The sequence below is a fragment of the Phoenix dactylifera genome, chromosome 12 (assembly GCF_051530095.1).
Source record: "Phoenix dactylifera cultivar Ajwa chromosome 12, Ajwa_hap1_PhDact_Kaust_v1.1, whole genome shotgun sequence".
Lineage (NCBI taxonomy): Eukaryota > Viridiplantae > Streptophyta > Magnoliopsida > Arecales > Arecaceae > Phoenix > Phoenix dactylifera.
In genome coordinates this window covers 21,201,236-21,222,650 of record NC_143201.1, presented here as the reverse complement: position 1 = coordinate 21,222,650, position 21,415 = coordinate 21,201,236, and the positions used below count along the sequence as shown (strand labels likewise).

The 21,415-nt window shown below is 37.4% G+C and overlaps 2 protein-coding genes across 8 annotated transcripts; one reads left to right on the top strand and one right to left on the bottom strand.

The window, feature by feature from the left end:
• The first annotated feature begins 1,061 nt into the window (after nucleotides 1–1,061).
• Nucleotides 1,062–12,541, top strand: LOC148700480 (mitogen-activated protein kinase kinase kinase 1-like). Of its 4 annotated transcripts, XM_088708994.1 has the most exons (10): nucleotides 1,062–2,364; nucleotides 3,425–3,509; nucleotides 3,725–3,787; nucleotides 4,201–4,358; nucleotides 7,864–7,939; nucleotides 8,054–8,113; nucleotides 10,267–10,374; nucleotides 11,856–12,051; nucleotides 12,184–12,283; nucleotides 12,373–12,541. In XM_088708994.1, the coding sequence occupies exons 1-10, from the start codon at nucleotides 1,307–1,309 to the stop codon at nucleotides 12,425–12,427; spliced, it is 1,959 nt and encodes a 652-aa protein (XP_088565120.1). In that variant the 5' UTR covers nucleotides 1,062–1,306; the 3' UTR covers nucleotides 12,428–12,541. The 4 variants fall into 4 exon arrangements, with proteins under 4 accessions (XP_088565120.1, XP_088565119.1, XP_088565122.1 ...); XM_088708993.1 differs by having other exon boundaries at nucleotides 12,184–12,541; XM_088708996.1 differs by lacking the exon at nucleotides 12,373–12,541 and having other exon boundaries at nucleotides 11,856–12,095; nucleotides 12,184–12,322.
• Nucleotides 12,542–14,177: 1,636 nt separating this feature from the next.
• On the bottom strand, nucleotides 14,178–20,800 carry LOC148700479 (uncharacterized). 4 transcript variants are annotated; one of them, XM_088709014.1, is made up of 2 exons: nucleotides 14,598–15,259; nucleotides 14,178–14,315 (listed from the first exon to the last, which is right to left on the bottom strand). In XM_088709014.1, exon 1 carries the CDS (start codon nucleotides 15,118–15,120, stop codon nucleotides 14,629–14,631), a length of 492 nt encoding a protein of 163 aa, XP_088565140.1. In that variant the 5' UTR covers nucleotides 15,121–15,259; the 3' UTR covers nucleotides 14,178–14,315; nucleotides 14,598–14,628. The 4 variants fall into 4 exon arrangements, with proteins under 4 accessions (XP_088565140.1, XP_088565139.1, XP_088565142.1 ...); XM_088709013.1 differs by lacking the exon at nucleotides 14,178–14,315 and adding an exon at nucleotides 20,663–20,800 and having other exon boundaries at nucleotides 14,511–15,174; XM_088709016.2 differs by lacking the exon at nucleotides 14,178–14,315 and adding an exon at nucleotides 20,388–20,500 and having other exon boundaries at nucleotides 14,511–15,174.
• Between the last annotated feature and the right edge of the window lie 615 nt (nucleotides 20,801–21,415).

Genomic DNA, 21,415 nt, shown 5'->3' with positions numbered 1-21,415 from the left:
TTAATTTTAAAATGACTAAAATACCTTTATAGGTAGATGCATAAAAAAAATTTTATAAGATACATATGCGAATAGCAACTTTGTAAGGATATTCACGCAATTATGCATATTTAGGAGGCTATATATTTAAAATATTCAATAAAAAAATAATCAAAATTCATTAAAGATAATTCAGTTGTTCTTAATAAAATAATGAGGCCAAAAAAGATTAATATTATCATATCACATAATCTAATAATAATACCAATTCTTATAGAATGAATCATGTTGCTTTTACAAAATTCTCGCCTCAAAAACAAACAGCAACTCAATTTTACAAATTGCTAAAAAATATTTTACTAATCTAAACATCTATAATTAATTTAAATTTGATATGCTTTAATCTTTTAAAAATAATAAAGAATATATCAATGTCATATATTCAATAATAATAATTATATCAAAATTAAATGGAGAATAACATTACTAAAATAATTACCTAATATTCTAACTTGACCGAGCTACAATCTTAAAAAAAAAAAAATAACAATATGGCTCAATCTTTTTTTGACTTGTCGATTCAACTGAATCATAAAAGACTTAGTAAGTTCCAGCCGAGTTTTGATATTTTTTTAATAGATTTTTTGAACTTCTAAGTATAAGAAATTGTATGGATATCCTTATAAAATTACTATTTACGTATATACCCTTATATTTTTATTTTGGATATTTACCAGTGAAGGTATTTCGGTCACTAAAAAAAATATACATATAAATAATAATTTATAAAAAAAATTATATAATTTTATACATTAAGAAGAATATATAAAAAAAATTATAAATTTTTATAATTTTTGTTCCTCACCGATGGCCGGCTGATGGCCACCTTGAGGGCCCTGCGGCCCATCGCTCCACCTCCATATCAAGTTCCAAATTAATCCAGTCCGAGAAAGAGGGATCGTCGTCCATTATCCATCCAACCATCCCCATGCCATGTCCATCCCCGGACTTTTCACCCCCTGACGGGAAGTCTCCCCACGGCCGCGTTCTCTCTTGTGGACCAGTCAACTCTCTCACTCCCCTACCATTTCTTTTTTCAGGCTTAATCCAAACCCCACGCTTTCCCCAAACCTCCTCCACCTCGGCTTCAAAACATCCAAAATCTCTCCTTTATTCCTACTTTTTTCCCTCTTCCTTCCTTATGCTTTCGCTTCTACTCTTCTCCGGCTTCAGTTTGGGCATCTTGTCCACTCCCAGGGTCCTCGAATTCCTTCAATATCCCTTTTTTTCCAGATTTTTCTGATGGGATTTTGGCCCTCTTTCGCCTATGTTCTTGCGGAGGCATAACAGAGGCGCCTTTCGGTCGGAGCGGGGGGAGATGGAGCAGCGGCGGCAGCGGCAGGGGAAGGGGCGGGGGACGCGGCGGCTGGAGCGACGGAACGCGGTGAAGAACATCGACTACGACGCGTCGGACGAGTCTCTCGTCATCCGTACCACCCGATCGCTGGACCTCTCGTCATCGTTGTTCTCGAAGCAGACGAGCTTCCGAATTGGGGGCAGCATCGAGGGCGAGGTCGACCTCCTCTACCGCAGCCTTGGGTTGACCGGACCCGAGGACTTCGCCATCCCCGTCACCGCCTGGGAGGCCCGGAAGGCCCGGTGCTCCTCCGACCTCCTCCCCAGGTCCCGCCTCCTCTACCCTGATAACCCCAGCCCCCAAGATCCCACCTCTGCCCCGAATTCTACGCCTGCCGATCCCCCCAGCGCATCGGCTGAAGAATCCGTTGGCCGGCAGGATGTCCAGGTGGAAGTTCCAAGCCAGCCTGACAGGCCCGTGGCTGAAAGTAAGGTTCTTGATGGTGAAAGTCCGAAGAGTTCGACTTCGTCTCCAGTTGTAAAAGGAGGAGATGGAGGAATTAGAGGTTTTCGCCCTCCAGCTCTTACTCCTCCCCCTGTGATTTTGAATCTTTCCCCTCCACCATGGAGGCCGCTCGCGCCGCCTCCATCAATGTCCATTCCTGCCATGGACAAGGAAGGCTCGACTTGGGATATATTGAGGTCCTTGGCTCCTGATGAAGCGAACAATGATCTTGGCGCGGAAGGGGGGAGAAGGAGATCCTTCGACTCGGAGGAGGACGAGGAGGAAGAAGCTCCTGCTGGTGGAGAGGTTGCAGTGGTGGAGTTGACATTGGTGGAGACCTCCGAGGGCTTTACCGGGACATCGTCATACTCCACCATTAATGACGACGACACCTCCAGTACAACTACCGAAACAATGTTTATCATCTCGCCGAATGGCAGGGTCAAGAGGAGGATCAGGTCATGGATGCGAGGTGGGCTCCTTGGGAGCGGTTCATTTGGGATGGTCTATGAAGCAATCAGCGAGTAAGTGATCATGCAACCTTATAAGTTGCTGGATCTTCTTCATTTATGGTTCTTTTAATGTAGATTTTTATATGTGCATATAACCATCAGAACAATCTTTTGAGCCATGACAAATGTTGCTGCACCATTCACATAACTCCTACTTCGTTCTCTACTTCTTATTCTTATATCTGTGTTGCCTCTTTACAAGTAACTGCAACTAATTTCTGTAAGTATTTTTGTTTTCAGATATATTGCGTTATGCTTAGGGATTTTGAATCCTCAAAGAGACACTAGAGTGAATTTTGCATACTGTTATTCTGATAATAATAATAATAATAATAATAATAATAATAATAATAATAATAATAATAATAATAATAATAATAATAATAATAATAATAATAATAATAATAATAATAATAATAATTGAGAACCATTTCTAGTACATGTTGATAAGAGGTGAGATAGAGTCATAAATCTACCTTGGGATGTTGCAAAATTTGAAGAGGGAGTTCTAGATAACACTATTCATATAGGTATATGCTGCAGTTAGTATGGAGGACCCCGACCCATGATCCGTCAAGAGTTCTCGTAATTCTTTTACCCTCATTGGTTGAATGGTAGTGTTTTCAACTTTCATGCATTTAGGATGACCAAAAACTAAATCAAATCAACAAGATTAACAAGATTGTCATCCATTGCTACTTATCATGGACTTATCTGTTCTCTTATTCAGGGCATCAGATAAAGATTTTCTTAAAAAAGACATTGACAATGGTGATTAATAATCAATGTCATAACTGGGAAGTACACTTTGTTGTATTCAAAATTAATCTTCTTGTTCACTATCTCTGGTTCCACGTATAGAGTCAGTAATCCACTAGTCTAATATATTTCAAGCAGAAAATGGTGACAGAGCTAAGTTGCATTAAGTTCCATAGAGTAGCAAATATAAATAATTTTCTGGTTAATATCACTTCCTCTGCAGGATATTAGCTATGATTAGGTTGTTATCATACTGGTATGAGTTGTTGGCATTTTTTGTGATTGGCTATGCTTATTTCTGTTATCTTCACAGTGAGGGTGTATTCTTTGCTGTTAAAGAAGTATCTTTGCTTGACCAAGGAAGCAATGCCCAACAATGTATTCTTCAACTTGAGCAGGTGGGATGTCGTCAACTCTATTTTTACTGTGTTACACTAGATGCCTTAATATTTATTCCGCCTGCTATCGTTCTTGAGTTACTCCTTTTCTCTTTCTTGTAAATGTTGTGAAACTTTATTACTCCTTCAAATATGTTAGTTGAAAATTCATCTGTTGGTTTTCATAACTCTTTTTTTGAGCATGTTATCTTCTAACTTCTGACTTATCTTTTCAGGAGATTGCACTTCTAAGTCAGTTTGAACACGAAAATATAGTTCAATATTATGGAACAGACAAGGTACTCTTGCGTAGACATGTTGATGTAGAATTGACTTATTGAGCCTTCCATCAATATTGCTATTCTATTAACATTTAGTTCCAATGATAAATGAATTTTTTTAAGTTCCCATTTCCTGATTTCCCCCCTTAATTTCTCACTGTTGAGACACTAAACTGTTTGGCTGTCCTTGAAATTGATTATTTCTTGTTGCTTGGTGACTATGGTGTATGAAAACAAAATGTGATCATAAGTCTCAGTTGCTTATAGCTTATTGGTCATTACGAACTTATGCTTACAGAATTGCTGGATATTGTAGTTTATTTGTTTTTAGTAGATCAATATTATTGTATTGCCTATTCTACTGAAGATCCGTGCTTGCATACTCTGTTGTGTTACTATTTCTTTTTACTAAGACATGGATTTTCTTGCAGGAAGATTCGAAACTGTTTATCTTCCTCGAGCTTGTTACTCAAGGATCTCTTGCATCTCTCTATCGGAAGTATTGTCTGCAAGATTGTCAAGTCTCTGCATTTACCAGGCAGATCTTAAATGGTTTGAAGTATCTTCATGACCGAAGTGTGGTGCACAGGTGAGGCAGCTGTTTTAGTTTATATGATCATACTTTACTCATACATTGAATTTCTCGATATTGTGTTCCAATATTTCAATAAAACACCCCATAATATGATCTTTTGTTCCTCAATTGTATTTCATTTGTATGCTGAAAGATATTATATGTCACTAAGTAATCTTAGCTTAGAAAAAGGGTGCATTCTCACCCATCAAAACAAAGGTACTTCCTGGAGCCCATATTTGCTGCCATTTACTGGAATGGAAGATTTGATGGCTGTGAACTTAAGTAGTCTATGGTTTCCTTGTTCTTCTTGTCTTCCTTTTTGCTTATTAGACACCATAAGCCTAATAGTTTAGGCTCCTGATTTGAGGTAGTCATGTTCACTGTTCTGTAAGGTCTTCGATTATTTCCGTTCATTTTCTGTGAAGCAATAAAAATTGTGATAGTATCAAGGAGTAGGAGAAAAAACGGATAGAAGGTTCCCTGTTCTATTATCGAGATAATAAGCAAATTGGGAAACTGACTGCAAAACATGACCAAAGAAAGGAGGGCCCAGAAATACCATTTTGATTAAACTCACATCATAACTTAAGGACAGCTGCAGGTTACGAAGAAATGTTAAACTAATTTGTCTTCAGTAGTTCTACATCCTGCCTCTCTGTCTTGATAAATATCGATTTTCTGTCCAAGCTTCCCTTCAGTGTACGGAAAGACATTTCAAGCATCTTCATTATATGACTGAAGACTTCAAGAAGTTGACCTGATATTGATTTTATTGAGATCAGAAAACCCTTCTACAGCTTGAGAGTGTCTAAGTTGTCATATAGGTTCACCAAGATTTTTTGTTACATGCACGCTAGGATCATAAGAAATAGATACTCATTTTGTATCATAATACTCAAATTTCTTGCATCATCTTTTCGGTGGAATGAGAGAGAGCTATCACTTTAGAGGATTTAATTATCTTCATCCCCAGGATTACATCACCCTCTTCTAGATCTTTCATGTCAAATTTGCTGAATAGAAAGGATTTACTTTCTTCGATGATTTTGAGAGACACACTTAGGATCAGGATATCATCTACATGGGGACAAAGGGATAACACAATCGTCTTGAAAGAGACACATTAATTATGATTGTTGAAAGAGAATCCAAAGGATAAGGCAGTTTTATCAAATTCTTGTGTCACTGCTTTGGAGGTTGTTTGAGACCATATGGGGACTTAACTAATTTACAAACTTTGTTTTCTTGCCCTTAACGGTAAACCTCTTGGGTTGTTTCATAAAGATCTCTTCTTCAAGATCCCCATTTAGAAAAGCAGTTTTCATGTCCATTTGATGGATTATCAACTTATGAATAGAAGTAGTTGCAAGGATTCTAAGAGTTGCAGCCTGAGTTACTGGTGAATAAGTATCGAAGTAATCTATATGTTTCTTTTGATGGAAATCTTTGGCTAGTACCTAGTCTAAAAAATATTTTTCGTTTGACATATCTTGCTTTAGCTTTCTGTGGAATACCCATCTACAACCTAATGTCTTACAACCAGAAGGAAATTGTTCTTAATTTGTATGATTACCTGATCTAATTAGATGTTAAAAAATAGATTAGTGCCTAATGCGGGAAAGGGTGGGTTCTTCTTTGGAAAGGATCCAAGTCCTACTTTGAAAGACAGATTCAAACTCACCCTTGATAGCTTTCTTCTAGAAAGGTGCATTGGAAGAGGACATTGTCTCAGCATAGGAGGAAGGTTCACTTTCAACAAGAAAGGCAAAGAAATCTTCATCTAGTTCTTTAGGTCTTTAGTTACTAATTATGAATTACTACAGTAATTAACTGATATAAATCAAGCTTTAAGAATCATTTTTGAAAATACTGATGTCAGAAATTAGGCCACAAAATCAGTGTGCATGGAATGCTGAAAAACAATGTTTCTATTTATCAGAATACAGCTAGTATTTACTCAGGTGCAGAAATTATTTATTCAAAACATGTTACTGTATGCTGAATAATCTGAAACAATGAACAGAAAACAAACTACCACGGTTAACTAGATCAGAATTGTGCTTAATATGATGCAGAATGTGTTTATCGAAGACAGATTCATGCATACCAAAATTTGGGAATAGATAACAACTAAATAATATAGCTGCAAGATTGTTTATCAGTGCAGACTATATGCTTAATGTAAATTGCAGGTGTTTATTTGTTTACTGTTTTGTGTTTAATATAGACTGCAGATGCTTATCCAGTACAAAACAATGTAAAATAGTAAAAGTTTTATAATCCAATAATGTCTGTAAAATAGAAAATCGATAGAAATTGATTCTAAAAATGTATAATTACTTGATTAACCACAGAATATGGAGAATATCAACATGTATAAGAGGATTTAATTTCTACATCTATAAATCAGAATCTAAGCTTGCATATAAAATAATTTAACAATAATTGAATAAATTAAATAAATTGATTTAAACCCAATAGTGCTCTTAGATTGTTGGAGGTAACTAAAAATAAATTGAATAAGTCAGGAATTTATATGATGAATATCATGTTAAAATCCAAATAGTAATTTAGCAGAAAATAATTTTGAAAATTATATGAAATTCAAAAATAAAATATAGCGGAACTTGGATTAGAGGTGTGCTAGGCATTGTAGCCTCTCTTGCCGGGTAGGTGGCTCTAATGCTCCCAAGGTACAATTGATCCCTGGTTTAGTTTGGCTTCTGTCTGGTGCAACACGGGCACACCGAAAGCTTGACCCGAATGACTTCTTTAGTTGCTTGAAATTATTTTTTTTGAAACTATATAAAACATGGAAAGAGCTTGCAGTGAAAGTGATGGAAATTGTAGAGCAGTGGTTAGCTGCCATAAGGAGAAAGGGATTTTTGACCTCTAATCTGTGTGGTGTGCTTGGATTGGACCATGGCATTTATATAGGGGCCAGTCCAGTAACAGCTTAAACAGCCAGTCTCCTGGCCTATAGAATTTGCAATAAGCACCTAGGGCATTGCTAGCTGTTATGGGCTAATAAAGCCACCTTGTGCTTGTGGTGCAGCATGCATGGCCTGCCGAGTCAAGCGCGCATGCATGTGTGTGGTGAAAAGTCCATAGGTCCACGTACCCAACTAGAGTCCGCTAGTTGAGGAAGCATTAAATACAACTCAACTTGCATAAATTCTCCAATGTGGGACTAAACTAAAATGAAGTAGTTGAGAATTAAAGGCTTTAATGGTTTAAAGGCTTCAATGGTTGAACCTTTCCAACAAAAAATCAGAAAAAATATTAAATAATTACATATTAACAAAAAAAATCTTCGCTAATATGTTATATACTTGGACAATATATAAACCTCAGATTACAAGACTTGATCATGGTATATTATTCAAGATAATCTGGTTTGTATTATGTAATTTTGATTATTAGTGATTTAAAACATTTCCAATTTTAACAGTTTCTTGGGATATGGATAAGGCAATCCTTTTCTTCAACTGATGTTATTATCCTGTTTTCTTGCCAGGGATATTAAATGCGCGAACATTTTGGTTCATGTAAATGGATCTGTAAAACTTGCTGACTTTGGATTGGCTAAGGAGGTCAGTCCCCCCCCCCCCCCCCTCTTCTCTCTCTCTCTCTCTCTCTTGATGCATGCGACTTTTCAAATGTTTGAAATTTAGTTGATGCAGTACTTCCCTTATGTACATGTTCAGATAACCAAGTTCGACATGCTGAAATCATGTAAAGGAAGTGTATACTGGATGGCTCCAGAGGTTAGCTTAATATTCTTTTATTTATTTAACCACCTGTAATGGATGTCACATGCTATTAGACACTGTCTTAACTCCATAAATTCTGAAAGTAGTGAGCAATGAATGGCATGTGATGTCTCCATTAGTTATAGGATTACAAAATGCATATATAACACCTCTCTTTTGTCTTAAATTTGTGTCATTTTGTATTTGGGGAAACATGTATTGTGAAAAGAGAAATGCCACTAGAGACATGGAGTCAAAAATAAAAATGAACATAAAAATACATGACAATGTAGATGGCGTGAAAATGAGGGTCCTGCTGATGGTTGGGCATGTGAATTAGTTTGATAGTTCCAAGATTATTTAATTTATATAGTCATGCATCCTTATTACAAGTTTGTGCATAAAAAGAATATCTTCACAGCTTGCTCAAGTATTAAATTTTACTTAAGTCTGATAGATGAAATACTTCTATTTCATTTTCGTTTGAGTTCATCACAAAGTCCACTTATCAAGTCTTGAATTGATATCTTTCAATTCTAATATTGTAACTTTGTGTTTGAGATAGTGATAAATAAGATGAAAAAAATGCAATATCCTAGGATCTCACAGAAAAAGACTTGCCAGGAGTTGTATTTTGAGGTCCTTGCTCATGTTTAAGTATCTAAGATCTTCCAAATTAATATTTTGAGGTCCTTGCTCATGCTTGCATAGGTCCTCTCACACTCCACCCATTTGAGTCCTAGCGTTCTCACCAAGGAAAGGGTCTATCAAAATCACAACTGTAGTGTTCCATGGTTGACAAGTGCCATTGATCATATTAGCTTTGATGCCATTTATAACGATCTAGAACCTCACCCAAAAGGAGTAGCCAAAAGTTTTATATTTTGAAATTCTTTACCCTACTTAAGGATCCAAGATCTTCTAGCGCACAACCAATATGGGACTAAGGACATGCCCCCATGGATCCTCACATGTATGGTGGCTGCAATTGTATATAAGTCTATACTAGCTAAATAACACAGCTATGCATGCAGGGTCACTTCAATTTTGTGGTGATGCACATCCTTTCTTTGCATGGTAATGGTAATGGTAGGTGGCTGTTATATGTTATCTCTGCATATTATGCAGAAATCATGGCTTAGATGCACTCCATGAATTTTTTTTTGTTTGATCAAATCTTTTGTAAGTTGAAATAAATCTTGAAATTTGTCTTATATTGACCAACCAACCTGACTAGTAGCTTGTCCTAGTTTTCTTCGCATTGTAATTGGACTAGCTGCTAGGGAGATCTTGTGGTAAAATGATCTTTGTGGATATCTTTGGTCCGATGTGTATGTTGCTGCAAACTAGAATGAGGACTGATAGTTGCAAAAGAGTGAGCCTCAAATTAACGCATTGGTCTTTGTATAGATGCATTACCCTCTATCGTGAATAATTGCTACTTATTAGTACTGATTACTATATGCAGGACATTATCTGGCAAATTGTTCGAAAAGTGAAGGATACCTTTAGGGGTATCATGTATTATACTTGTTCATTGTTCTTTAATAACTTGCACCAATATATAGAATCAAGAAGGTTTAAAAGTCAAGCTTAGATGATTTGATTGCTATCCAAAGGCAGACGACGTAGCCTTTCTGTTCTTCACAATGCACTCGTTACTTTCTCACTCCCACTGAATGTGTGCTATGTGTTCTATGATGGCACTATATCAGACCTTATATTTGATTTGAGTCCAGATGCAAGCATTTGCGGGTGATGTTCCTAACCAAATACTGACCTGGAGATGAAGAACATATTTGGTTCTCATCTAAATTTCAATTAAAATTCCTCAGAAAAAGAAAACACATGCACATAAACAATTATATGTGGATGTATGTACATATATCATCCTATGTCATTCGTCACATTAATGGGTTCAGATATATCTTGATCCAAATCCAACTCAGATAATCTCCTACAACTCTTTTGGAGACAATTGTTCCTGTTGGACTTGATTAGGTTTTGGATGGATTGTCTATCTGTTGTGACAGAATGGAGAATGATGTTATTTTTTTCATCATCTACTGTGTTCAGAATAGTACTGCATGTAATTTTTAAAGATGCCATTTCATAAATTTGTGCATGGTCTGCAAGTTCCTATTAAATGGGGAGTTCTCATTTTTCAGGTTGTTAATCCTAGAAAAACATATGGGCCTGCAGCCGATATATGGAGTCTTGGGTGCACTGTCTTGGAGATGTTAACACGGCAACTTCCTTATCCAAATCTGGAGTGGGTGAGTAATCTGTTTGTTTGACATATGGGATCATCTCTCAAATTTGAAGAATCCTTAAAAAATTCTCTCAATATAAGAGTGTAGCGGCTGCTTCCTTTGTTTCCAATATAAATTGTCTTATTCACTTATTCTTATCTTACTATAAAATTAAGCATTAGAGCAAACTTTATTTTAGTATTTTGATCTTAGCACTCATGCTTTCAGATAAAGATGCTCATATACACTCTCTGATACATGTGGGTTGTGAGGTCCCTTGAAAATTCATTATCCGTGTTATCATTAATGACTAACTTATGGCAGTTTTGAAGTAACAGGCTGTAGGTGTATTTTTCATCCCTTGCACAAAATTGTTCCATGTTTAATCTTTTAAGCTGAAGATTTCTTCAAACTTGTTCCACATTTATGTCAGTACTTTATAATGCAATTAGGAAAATCTAGATAGTAGTTCAAGTAGCAATATACTTATTGTCACATCTTTTATTCAGAATAATTTGTTGTTGATATAATTTTGGAGAGGATGAGTCTATCTAGAGTGACCCAGACGTTATAAAATACTTTGTTCGAATCATGTACAACTCTTTATGAAACTGTATCCCAAGAAGGAAGCTAAAAGTAGCTATAGCAGCAAGTTTGTATAATAGCTCGTATATTATTTAAAGTTTGTAATTAAGGTAATATCTTTACAGATCATTACTCATAAAGTGATGGAAAAACACGGATATTGACATATAAAACAACTTGGTCAGATCTGTCTGGTATGTCCCTGTACCTATTTGTCGACAAACTTGTTGGGTCAAACCTAAGAGGATTGGAGGTGAAACCTGTTCGAACTGGCTGCTTGGTCAAATAATGTCATCAAGCTTTATTTGTGATGTATAGCAAGTAGGTTGAGCCTAAATGTAGAATTTTCTTCTTGATTGCACTGGTCGGACCCCTTGATGATGGTTATGTTTATCGAGCTGGATAGACCTTGATCGGCCAAATGGCCATCTCCTATACCAGAAATATACAGGAGTTTCAGAAGATAAATCTAATTCTCATTGTTGAAAATTTCGTGCTATTTTATAAAACATGGAAGTTTGAGATGATGAATCCAATTCTCGTTGATGAAAATATCTTACCCATCTTATAAAGATACGGAAGAACGAAACAATATCTCCTAAAAGTAAATAGCAGAAGATCATAATAACTTTTGCTTTTGAGCCTTGTTGTCATAGAAAGTGCTTCTAGCAGTTAACGCAGCTGGAGTAGATGTTGCAGCTTCTTTAGATTTCTCCATCTTATTAGTTTTCCATGCCTATCGTGCAACTTCTATGCTTGCCTTTTCCTCTTAAGTCAAAATTTGAAAGTCTGAAGATATTTTCACTTCTGTTTCATGCTGCAAGCTGTAAACAACGGTTTTATAATTGTTGGAAGGAGTTGGTAGCTATCTCAATGCCCTAAGATATTCTTACTAATTGTTCATTCTCTCTAATTTGCAGACTCAAGCTTTCTTCAGCATTGGCCAAGGCCAACAACCTCCTATCCCCAACCACTTGTCAAGAGATGCTCGTGATTTTATCAGTCAATGTGTGAAGGTTAACCCAGATGAACGGCCTTCTGCTGCTCAACTATTAGAGCATCCATTTGTGGTGAAACCGCTGGCATCTTCTTCGGGATCTGGTTCCTCCACACACGGTAATGATTGATGGAATTAACTAAAAAAGAGAGTTGGCACTCGGGTATGAATAGATAAAGCATTGCATTCCCCTTCCTGGCGTCCCCCTAATGATATTGCCGACTTTAGGCTGTTAAATTTTTGCTTTTCAGATGACAATCTGAAGAGTAAAACAGATATTTGTAGGCTTTTGCGCAAATTGGCGTGCAGAAGGTTGGATCCTGCCCTGATTTACAAGCAGATTCTTGGAAGGCAAGGAATACAATTTTCAGTTTTCATTGTGTTTAAGAGTTTCACCAGTAGTATGATTTTTTTTTTTCTTTTTTAAGATTTTTTTTCAGGGTAGTTTCGATGTTGTTTTGGTTCATATCCTTGCAAAGTCAGTCATGTATTTAGGTGCGGAAAAGAGAACTGGATATGCACCCAAATCTGGGTGAGATGAGTGCATGAATATGTAAATATGTAGATTTATTTAAGTATCATTTTCAAGGCTATGTTTGCTTGGTAAAATCTCAAGTATTCTTGTGCCGAGAAGATAGTAGTGCTTGGCTGTTTAGAAAGAAAAGACAAATGATGGTGGACCCCGCAGGTCAAAGATACTGTTTGGCAGTCAGGATATAATCTAGAAGCATCATAAAAACCGAAAAGGGCACAGTCAGATCATTAAGAACCAAGGCAATGGATGAGATATAGATTACCAGAGTCAAACCAGACCTGATTCAAATTAAGACAACGCATAAATTTTTCAATAATTGCTAACGCAGCATGAATGTGACCAATACGAGTTCTATGTTTATTTATTTATTTTCCCCGATGTTCAGATGTAAAATACCAATGTCCAAATACTTGGGATTCATCCGCCTCCAAAGTCTTAAACTCCGACGTGGTGAAATTGGATAGGTGTGCTCACTTGGGATATTTCACAAGTCAATTGTATTAATTCAGCAGGATGGATCAAAGCTTTTAGGTGAAGAAGCTCAAGAACTCAACAGTTGAGTATCATGTTCGAAGACAGATTGGAGCTCACGGTAGAACTTGTCAGTGAATTCTAACAATGACCATGCGACATAGTTATGGTATGTTTCCAAATTATTTTACTTAAAAAAAATCTCATCAAGCTTTGTTGCTGCTCTCTTAATTCTCGGCCAGATAATTTTATCGATACCCAAAAAAGAGAGGGGGGAGGGTGGGGAAAGAGATTAATTTGAACAAAAAAAAAAAATGCAAATTGAACTCCAGCCGCCGTAAGGCCTTCAGTTTTCTTGAATACTGCTGTGGAGCTTGTTAATGCCATTTCCTCAAATATGATCCTTTTTCTGTACATTCACTCTATGAACTTAACTCGATGGCCTGGCAAAAGTATAAGAGCTAAAGGAAAGAATGCATTCAACAAATATATTGCAATCACAGTCATCCATCAAATGCACCTGCTAATAAACTGTGGCCCTCAAATATTCAGTTTCAAAATTGTTTTATCATCTTTTCAATGGTTTGTACAAGCTAAAATTCCACATTTAATATTGCTTGCATTTTCGTCAACGCATTCCTCTAACCCACATTCAAGGGTTCAAAGCAATAGCCACATAAAACCAGGAAAGTGCTGAAGCCGATAGTGATTGAAGTCATTCTCTCGTCCATAAGAAACATCTACTACGTCAAGTATTTTGGCCTGAAGACGGGGATCAAACATGTCCCACTGGCTTAATTCTGTTTTTAAATCAGCAGAACCAGCCAGAATTAGCCCAGCAACTTTCGGCTGACTTGTAGCTGGATTAAAGAAGAATTGGGCGGCAAGCTCAGCTGTCTTTCGCACATAGTTATGACCCTTCTCCATCCTGCATATTTCTACATATAGAAGAAACAGAAATTTTTCCTACATGTTTAAGACTGTAGGATGCAGGTGATTGTAATTTCCTTGTCACGCCACTACAACTAATACATATTGATGTAGGTATGTAAACAGATACATACTACTTGGAACCAAAAAATATAAAAACTCCAAATCAAACTCCAGGAACTCTAAACTGCAGTGCAGAATTCAAAAATCCATCAAACATTTCTTACCAGATACAACTTGTGCTGGCGGTCGTCTGAGCATCAAATCACCAAAATTTAATGGCTGCACCAACTAGTGCTAAGCATGATATATAAACCTCATGTAGCACTGTAAGTAATCCAAAGGGTAAAGAAGGACTATTTTAAGAAGTCCTAAAAGTAGAAGCATGCTAAAATCCAGCGAATGGAAGGCTCCGTTAGACACTCATACACCAAAAAAAAGAGCATCCTGTAAATACAATCACAAAGCCAATTAAATCAGAAAAAAAAGGACCACAGTCCTTGCCTTATTATCCAACAAAATAGAAGGCCAGAGATTGGGGGGGGGGGGGGGGGGGGGGGGGGGGTGGTGTTGGGGAGCAATCAATGTTTAAACTATGCTAGAGCCCAGACCCAACTACAGAAAGAATTTTTTGCACTTGAGTTTATATAATTAGATGCTATTTTATTTTAGTGACTTTTGAAAATTTACTGCGAATTTGTCAATAACATGGCATAGAGAATAACTTACAAAAGTTCCCCTTTCCTCTCATTAAGAAAGATCATACTGATTTCTTTGGTTCATCATCTTGCAGTTGAGGCCTAGCATCTTTCCCTTCCATGACTTGTTTTATCCCTTCGTGATAGCCTTCTATAAAGCTCTTAAGTGCATCCCTGTACGCAGAGGCACGTGTCATATACACACGCTGCAGTGCAGGCCTTAAGGTCTCCATTCCGCCTCTTGCTGCAACCGCAAGATCCTCCAACGTTGAGGGTTCTCTTTCTTTAGATGCAGCCTTCTCCTCATGAGGTTTGCTATCATCCCCTGAATCCTTTTTATAGTCGTTCGGTCTGAGGTCAGGTCCAATATCCCGCACCCAACTAGCAGCATAAAGCCTAGATGCTTCCTTCAAAACATACCACCGCTCTATCCATGTCAGTTTCCGTTGTTTTTTGATATGCGGGGGATCAGGCAAAGAAGAAGGGAAAGCAATTTCCTTCAGATCATAGCGAATATAATCATATACTTTCCTACATACCACTTTTAGCTTCATACTACTCTGTAAGCCTTCTTAAATCAAACCAGGAAGTGTCCAAACAACATGAACCTACATCAACCCAAAAGCAAAGGTTCACAAGATTGTACTTTTTTCCTCTCCATCTTCAATTTGAAAGGTCAGGTAGTGATAATCTTTAAGTAAAGAAACAATAGAATAAAGCTGGAGGAAGTAGGACCTAGAGCCAAAGTTGTAAACATGGCCAATGACAGTTTATGAACAACCAAGTAAATAAAAGAAGAACAAGAAACAAAATGAACCAATTCAAAACAAATTATCTTGTAAAAATTGCCGGCATCATGATCTGGTGCTATTGGTCCATAGAAAGATCCTCAGTCCCGAAAACAATAGACAGAATGTAGGAAGAGGTTTCTTCCTTTTGTCAAAAATCAAAAGGGCTTTCCCACGTTCCTCTAGAAGAGTTCCCAGAGGTTCTATCCTTCTCATTACAGATCACACTAAAAAAGCATATGGGCTCAAGTTTGAATATTTCATTTTTTTCACCAAATAGATACTTCTATAGTAGCGAAAGATAGTCTGCAGATTCAGTCTGGATTCACGGAAGAACTTAAAATATAGATTCATAATTAATTCTCAGCAAAATCTAGAACTTTTTGTCAAACAACCACAAAAAATCTAGAACCCCCTCGAACATCTTTTACTAGTTAGGAATCCGGTGCCACAACCACAAAAATCTCAACATCACATAGATTATATCAAACCATCACATAATCCATAAAATAACAAAAATAAAAAAGACTAAAACCTAAAAACATCGATCCAACCAACCATCCAGCACCTAAACTGCTAAACTTTAAAATCTGGGTATCCAGTAGCTACTGAAAATCTGATGTAATAACGGTCATGAACTAAAGATTCTTCCAAAGAAAACAACAAAACAATATCCAAAGAAAGAGGAGCAAAGAAACCCAAAATCTAGACCAGAGGAATTCAATATCCGGAACAGATCCTAAAATCATCAATCAGCCACCCATTTTTGCATCTAGATAGCAAAATCCAAGAACAACCCATCATTTAGCAGTTACAAATCTGATGTATGAATTGCCATAAAGCTCAAAGTCCTCTGGAAAAATAGCTTCATCGGAGAGAAAAATGAACCAACTGCAAATCAAATTGGAGACCAAAAAAAGATCGAATATGGGAGAAAAGATTACCAACAAGAGCGTCGATGGTTGTCAAAATAAAGCGAGCCCCGAAGGGTTGCTTCTTACCTCTTTTTTTGGGGATGAAGACAGATGAGTCTTCTCATTCTCTTTTTTCTCCTTTTTAATGTCCACACTCCAGCTTCGAATTCACGAAATCACACAGGGGTCAAGGGCATGCCCTAATGTCGTTAGCGAGGGGTAGCAATTTTAGACCCAAAATCGACCCAACAGCGGTCGGGCTAGGGGGGAAGGGTTCTGGTCAGCCAATCCCAATCTACCAGTCGGTTCAGGTGTGCCACTCAACACATCAAATCCATGTAGTAACTCTTTTGATATTTATATTTATATATTTCAAAAAAAATTATATAATATATAAGTTATTGGACCGTTGATCCATAACAAATGGTTCAAACTATATAAAAAAAAAGAATAACCTACTTTGGAGGACTTAAGAAGATCATCTCCACCCTACTGTCGTTCAAAGCTACCCATATTTTAAATGAGGCGAATAGGGTTACAGATTGGATAGCTTCATTTGTGGCTAGCCACTCGGATGTTTTTGTTTGGGATTCGGTTCAGTCAGCCCCTCTCCAATTGCAGGATATTTTATATGCCGCTGCCGCTGAAAATAGGTCCAAGGCACCACGTTGGCTGAGCTACTGGAGTGCAATGACAATCAATTGTTCAGATTGCAAAGGTTAGCTGAAGATCATGATATGTCTCCGAGGTGCTGATGTAGTGGCCACTATGCTCGGATGGTGATGCCTCCAATGTTGGTCGCTCTCGAGACGGAGTTGGGAGGAAGAGACCATGCTTGAACCTTCACTCAAATGCCAGATCTGACTTAACAAAGACAAGAGAGTTCTCTTGCCGGAAGGTATCCAGCGGGGGACCTTACATTGCTTAAGTCAAATGGACTCTCAAGGAACAGTGAAATTGCGAGAGCGACAGAGTGGCAGCAAAAGGGCATAAGAAGAATTGAGAGTACTTACCTGGAGGGTCCCCAAGAGTGGTTTATGTAGGCAAAGGTCGGCATCCGTCACCAAGGAATTCGGACGTGGGGATTGGACATTTTTGGTAACCGATTGCATGTCTTGAAGGTCATAAATGCCTGCGTATCACACTCGTTCATCATGCAGTTATAAAAATTGTTCGTGATTGCGGCCAAAGTGTCGCCAGCAAAGGGGAGAGTTTGAAATTGAAAGGACTCTCCACACGCCCCTGGAGTTGGCCACATGACGGGCATTGATTGGTTGGTCGAAGGCTATGTGAAATAGAGAATTGAAGGACTAAAGATATAATAGAAAAAATAGGTGGGAAGAAAGAAGCATATATGAAATGCTCAACCCCGGGTGAACATTTAGACCATTCTCCTCATTTTGTAGATAAATTCTTACGGAGACTTTGTAAAAGCAACTCTATAATTGACCAAAGCACTTCCATACTTTTTCCTTGTGAAAGTAATAAGAAAGAAAGAAAAAATACTTCTGCACATTCTGAAAATAGCAAGAGGCATCTCTAGGGTACCCCACATAAAAGCCACAAGAATCTCTTCAATTCATAAAGAAGATGCCAGTTCGAGATAAGATTCAGAAACTACCTAAAACATTAAGCCTAAAATTAAGTATGAAAAATCCTAGAAAATTGAAATTCCCAACCTTCTCTAAGAAGACATGAACATAAGACTTCTAAGACTCACTTAGAATGGCAAATTAACTCAAAAAATAAAACCAAGAAATAAAATAACTAAACTAAACCTAATTTGAATACAATCTACATCAAGTAGTGACTTGAATCTATAAACTATGTAGCTTACGTCATGTCAACAACTTCATTTATTAGCTTCATCCTTTGTAAACATTTTATACGTTTCATCTATTGGTGTATACAACTATGATTTGTAAAAGTTATAATAATAGAAAACTTTCTTAAAACATTTGCAGACATGCATGCATGAATATATATATATATGCATATCTAATACACATATTGCCATCCATGGACTCCCTTACCGAACATTTAAGAAACACAGAAACAATCCAAAATGGCATCCCAAAAGTAATGACTGAAGAAGCTCATCCACCACCAAGCTTAAAACCACATAAAGACCTAAAAGCACAATCTTAGTGCACATACAACATAACCACATGCAGTCATGCGCTCACACATACATACATGCATATCTTATACCTCATATTCGTGTCCCACACGGACTCTGTGTGCAGAACATCGAAGAGAGAGATTAAAAGAAGCATCTTAAAAACAAATGATATGATAGCCCAATCCTCCCTCAAGTGTAAAACCATGTCTCCACATGAAGGCACAATCTCGGTCCAATTACACAAACTGACAGTCAATCAATAAGTATAAAATCAAATTGTTCAACACATTGGCGGAATACTGCAAAACAACCCAAAACTACATACCACAGCTCGTCAAGCCTATCTTATTCCTATTTTCTTGTAATTATCTTAAGAAGTAGTTAATTTAATTTTATATGGCTTGAAAACAATCTCCAACAGATTGACTTTCTTACTTCTTTTAGCACCATGAAGTTATAGTTGCACAAAGTAGGACTTATAACAGTCAAGAGGAGGTATAACAAGTTATTAATTCATTGCATACAGAAATACAAGGGTTTCCAAGGCATATTCACATTTGCATCTTATGAATCAAAAAAAAAATCAGGAGGCATAGGCAACACATAATTCCAGATTATTAGAAACCATTAATCAATTACAAATTATTAGAAACCATTAATCTAGGGCTAGATGTGTGCTCTTTCCATTGAGCATGTGCACTCTGAAGGTTCTTGGTTCTTGCTTGAGTAGTGGAATTGTGAACATGAGTTGCTATACATATAAGCTATCACACCTAGTTAATTGGTGAGTTTTCGCACAACATATAAGAATTCAAGAGGTCCATTTCTGATTATTCATGAAACAGGGTCATCCTCCTATAATGATGTAGCGATAGCATTATTTATCCATAAAACTGTAAAGCAAATACTGACATTGACATACATATCTTTTGGTCAGGCAACATTGATGTTAAAACTACCAACAGCGTTGAGAGGATAACACTCTATTTCAATATTAGGGGCAATATGACATAGAAATGTCCAAGTGACATTAAAACCCGCACTCTGCAATATTTCATCACTTCATTAAAAGGTGAGAAGAGAAGGTTATGAAGACAAAATCCAGAAAAAAATTCATAATCACTGATCTAGTATAAAATTAAAAAGGATTAAAAAAAAATAATCACAAATGATATTAAGACTATGGCATATCATCTCCCTGAACCGTTCATCATGCCGCGAATATGTATGATATATGGAACATGCGTGCAATATGGAGCATGTAGTTGGGTCAGCCACATTTCCTAATATGCAATCATTGGTGCATGCTACGTTGGATCGAAAATGTGTGGAACCTCCTAAAAAAACCTTTGTAAATACTCATAATTTTATGTATGTAAATATTTCATAAATCATAGCTATCATCTTAGAGTGGCTGGTGTTCTATATGTACGCATGTATGTATATATGCATAGTTATATATGTATGTATATGTCTGTATGTATGTATGTATGTATGTATGTTTATGTACATATGTATGTGTGTGTTTATGTATGTATGTATGTATGTACATACGTACATATGTATCTTGCCGACCTGAACGGGTAACTATTGATTTTCCACAACTATCTAGCTTAGTCAGCACCGAGATTGGGCTAGATTTCAGCAGCAACAGTATCCAACTAAAAATTTTAAACATGTCTCGAGGATATCAAATTTGCAATCCTATTAGGTTTCAAAAAAATTGACCTGAATTCGAATCAGGTACAAAAGAACACTACTTTTTTTTTTTGTTAAAGCACAAAGATACTACTTTGATGTAGCCATTATACACGTGTGCATGTATGTCCGAGTTACTCTTAGAGAACACTAATACCAGGAAATCTGCAGTACGATAAGTTAGCCATTAAACAGAGAATAATCTATGTATTAAGATTAACGGAAGAGTGGACTAAGAGGTCAAATTCAATTAAGTATAAACTACTGAATCATCTCGGTGTCACATGAGAGACGTTAACCTGATGACTAGGGAACGTGGGGACCAGAGGCAAGACATCTTGCTGCATCATTGATCTATAAAATTTATAACCTAGCAACACCAACCTTGATTTTTAATCCAAGTGGAAAAATCAAACTCGTTCACACAATTTGTCAAACAGTTGGTGGACCACGAAAAGGCTCACGATGTGGGATCAAGTAAAGCCAAGCCAAGCCTCGGCCTGGCCATTGAACAGAGGAATGGTTATCACAAAAAGAGTGCGGAGAACGAGACAAGAAGAAAAAAAGGGCATACTTTGCGAGTGGAAATAAGGTCCGGGGACGAGTGGCCTCGACTTCGGTGGATTCGTCTTGTTCTCAGGCCTAACTAGAAACGACTGCGGATCAGCGGATGGGATTGGGAGCGGCCGAGGACTCGGGTAAGAGATTGGAGATGTGATTTTGGCGGAAGGCTTCTGGCTCCTGCGACCCAGACGAGAAGACGCCGGAAAGGCCCGGACTGCCCGCTGCCGAAGTAGGAATGTGGGATTTGCGAACGGCGAGTCGGCGAACAGAGGCGGTAAGAGATGTCTTTGATGAACAGTGAACTGATCGAGGGTCTGGTTCCCCGGCCGCGGTAGCCCCTAGCCGCGGTACTCCTTGTAACCCCGGCCGGAGACGACCTCGCCGGCTCGCCCTTGGTGCGACGGGAAGCAGCCCTTGGTGCGACGGGAAGTAGCCTCTTGCAGTGCGATTGCGATGGAAAGAGCAATGTAGCAGCGAAGAAAATTTGAGATTTTATGTAGCTCTTCTTTTCTACGCGGCCTTCCTTTGGGCCGGGCCCTAGGCGACCGCGACCTAAGCGCCTAACGGTCAGGCCGGCCTTATACATAGGTATATATATGTACATATATATGTACGTATATATATATATATATATATATATGTACATAGATATATGTATATATATATGTGTGTATATATATATATATGTATATATATATGTGTATATATATATATATGTGTGTATATATATATATGTATATATATATATATATATATATATATA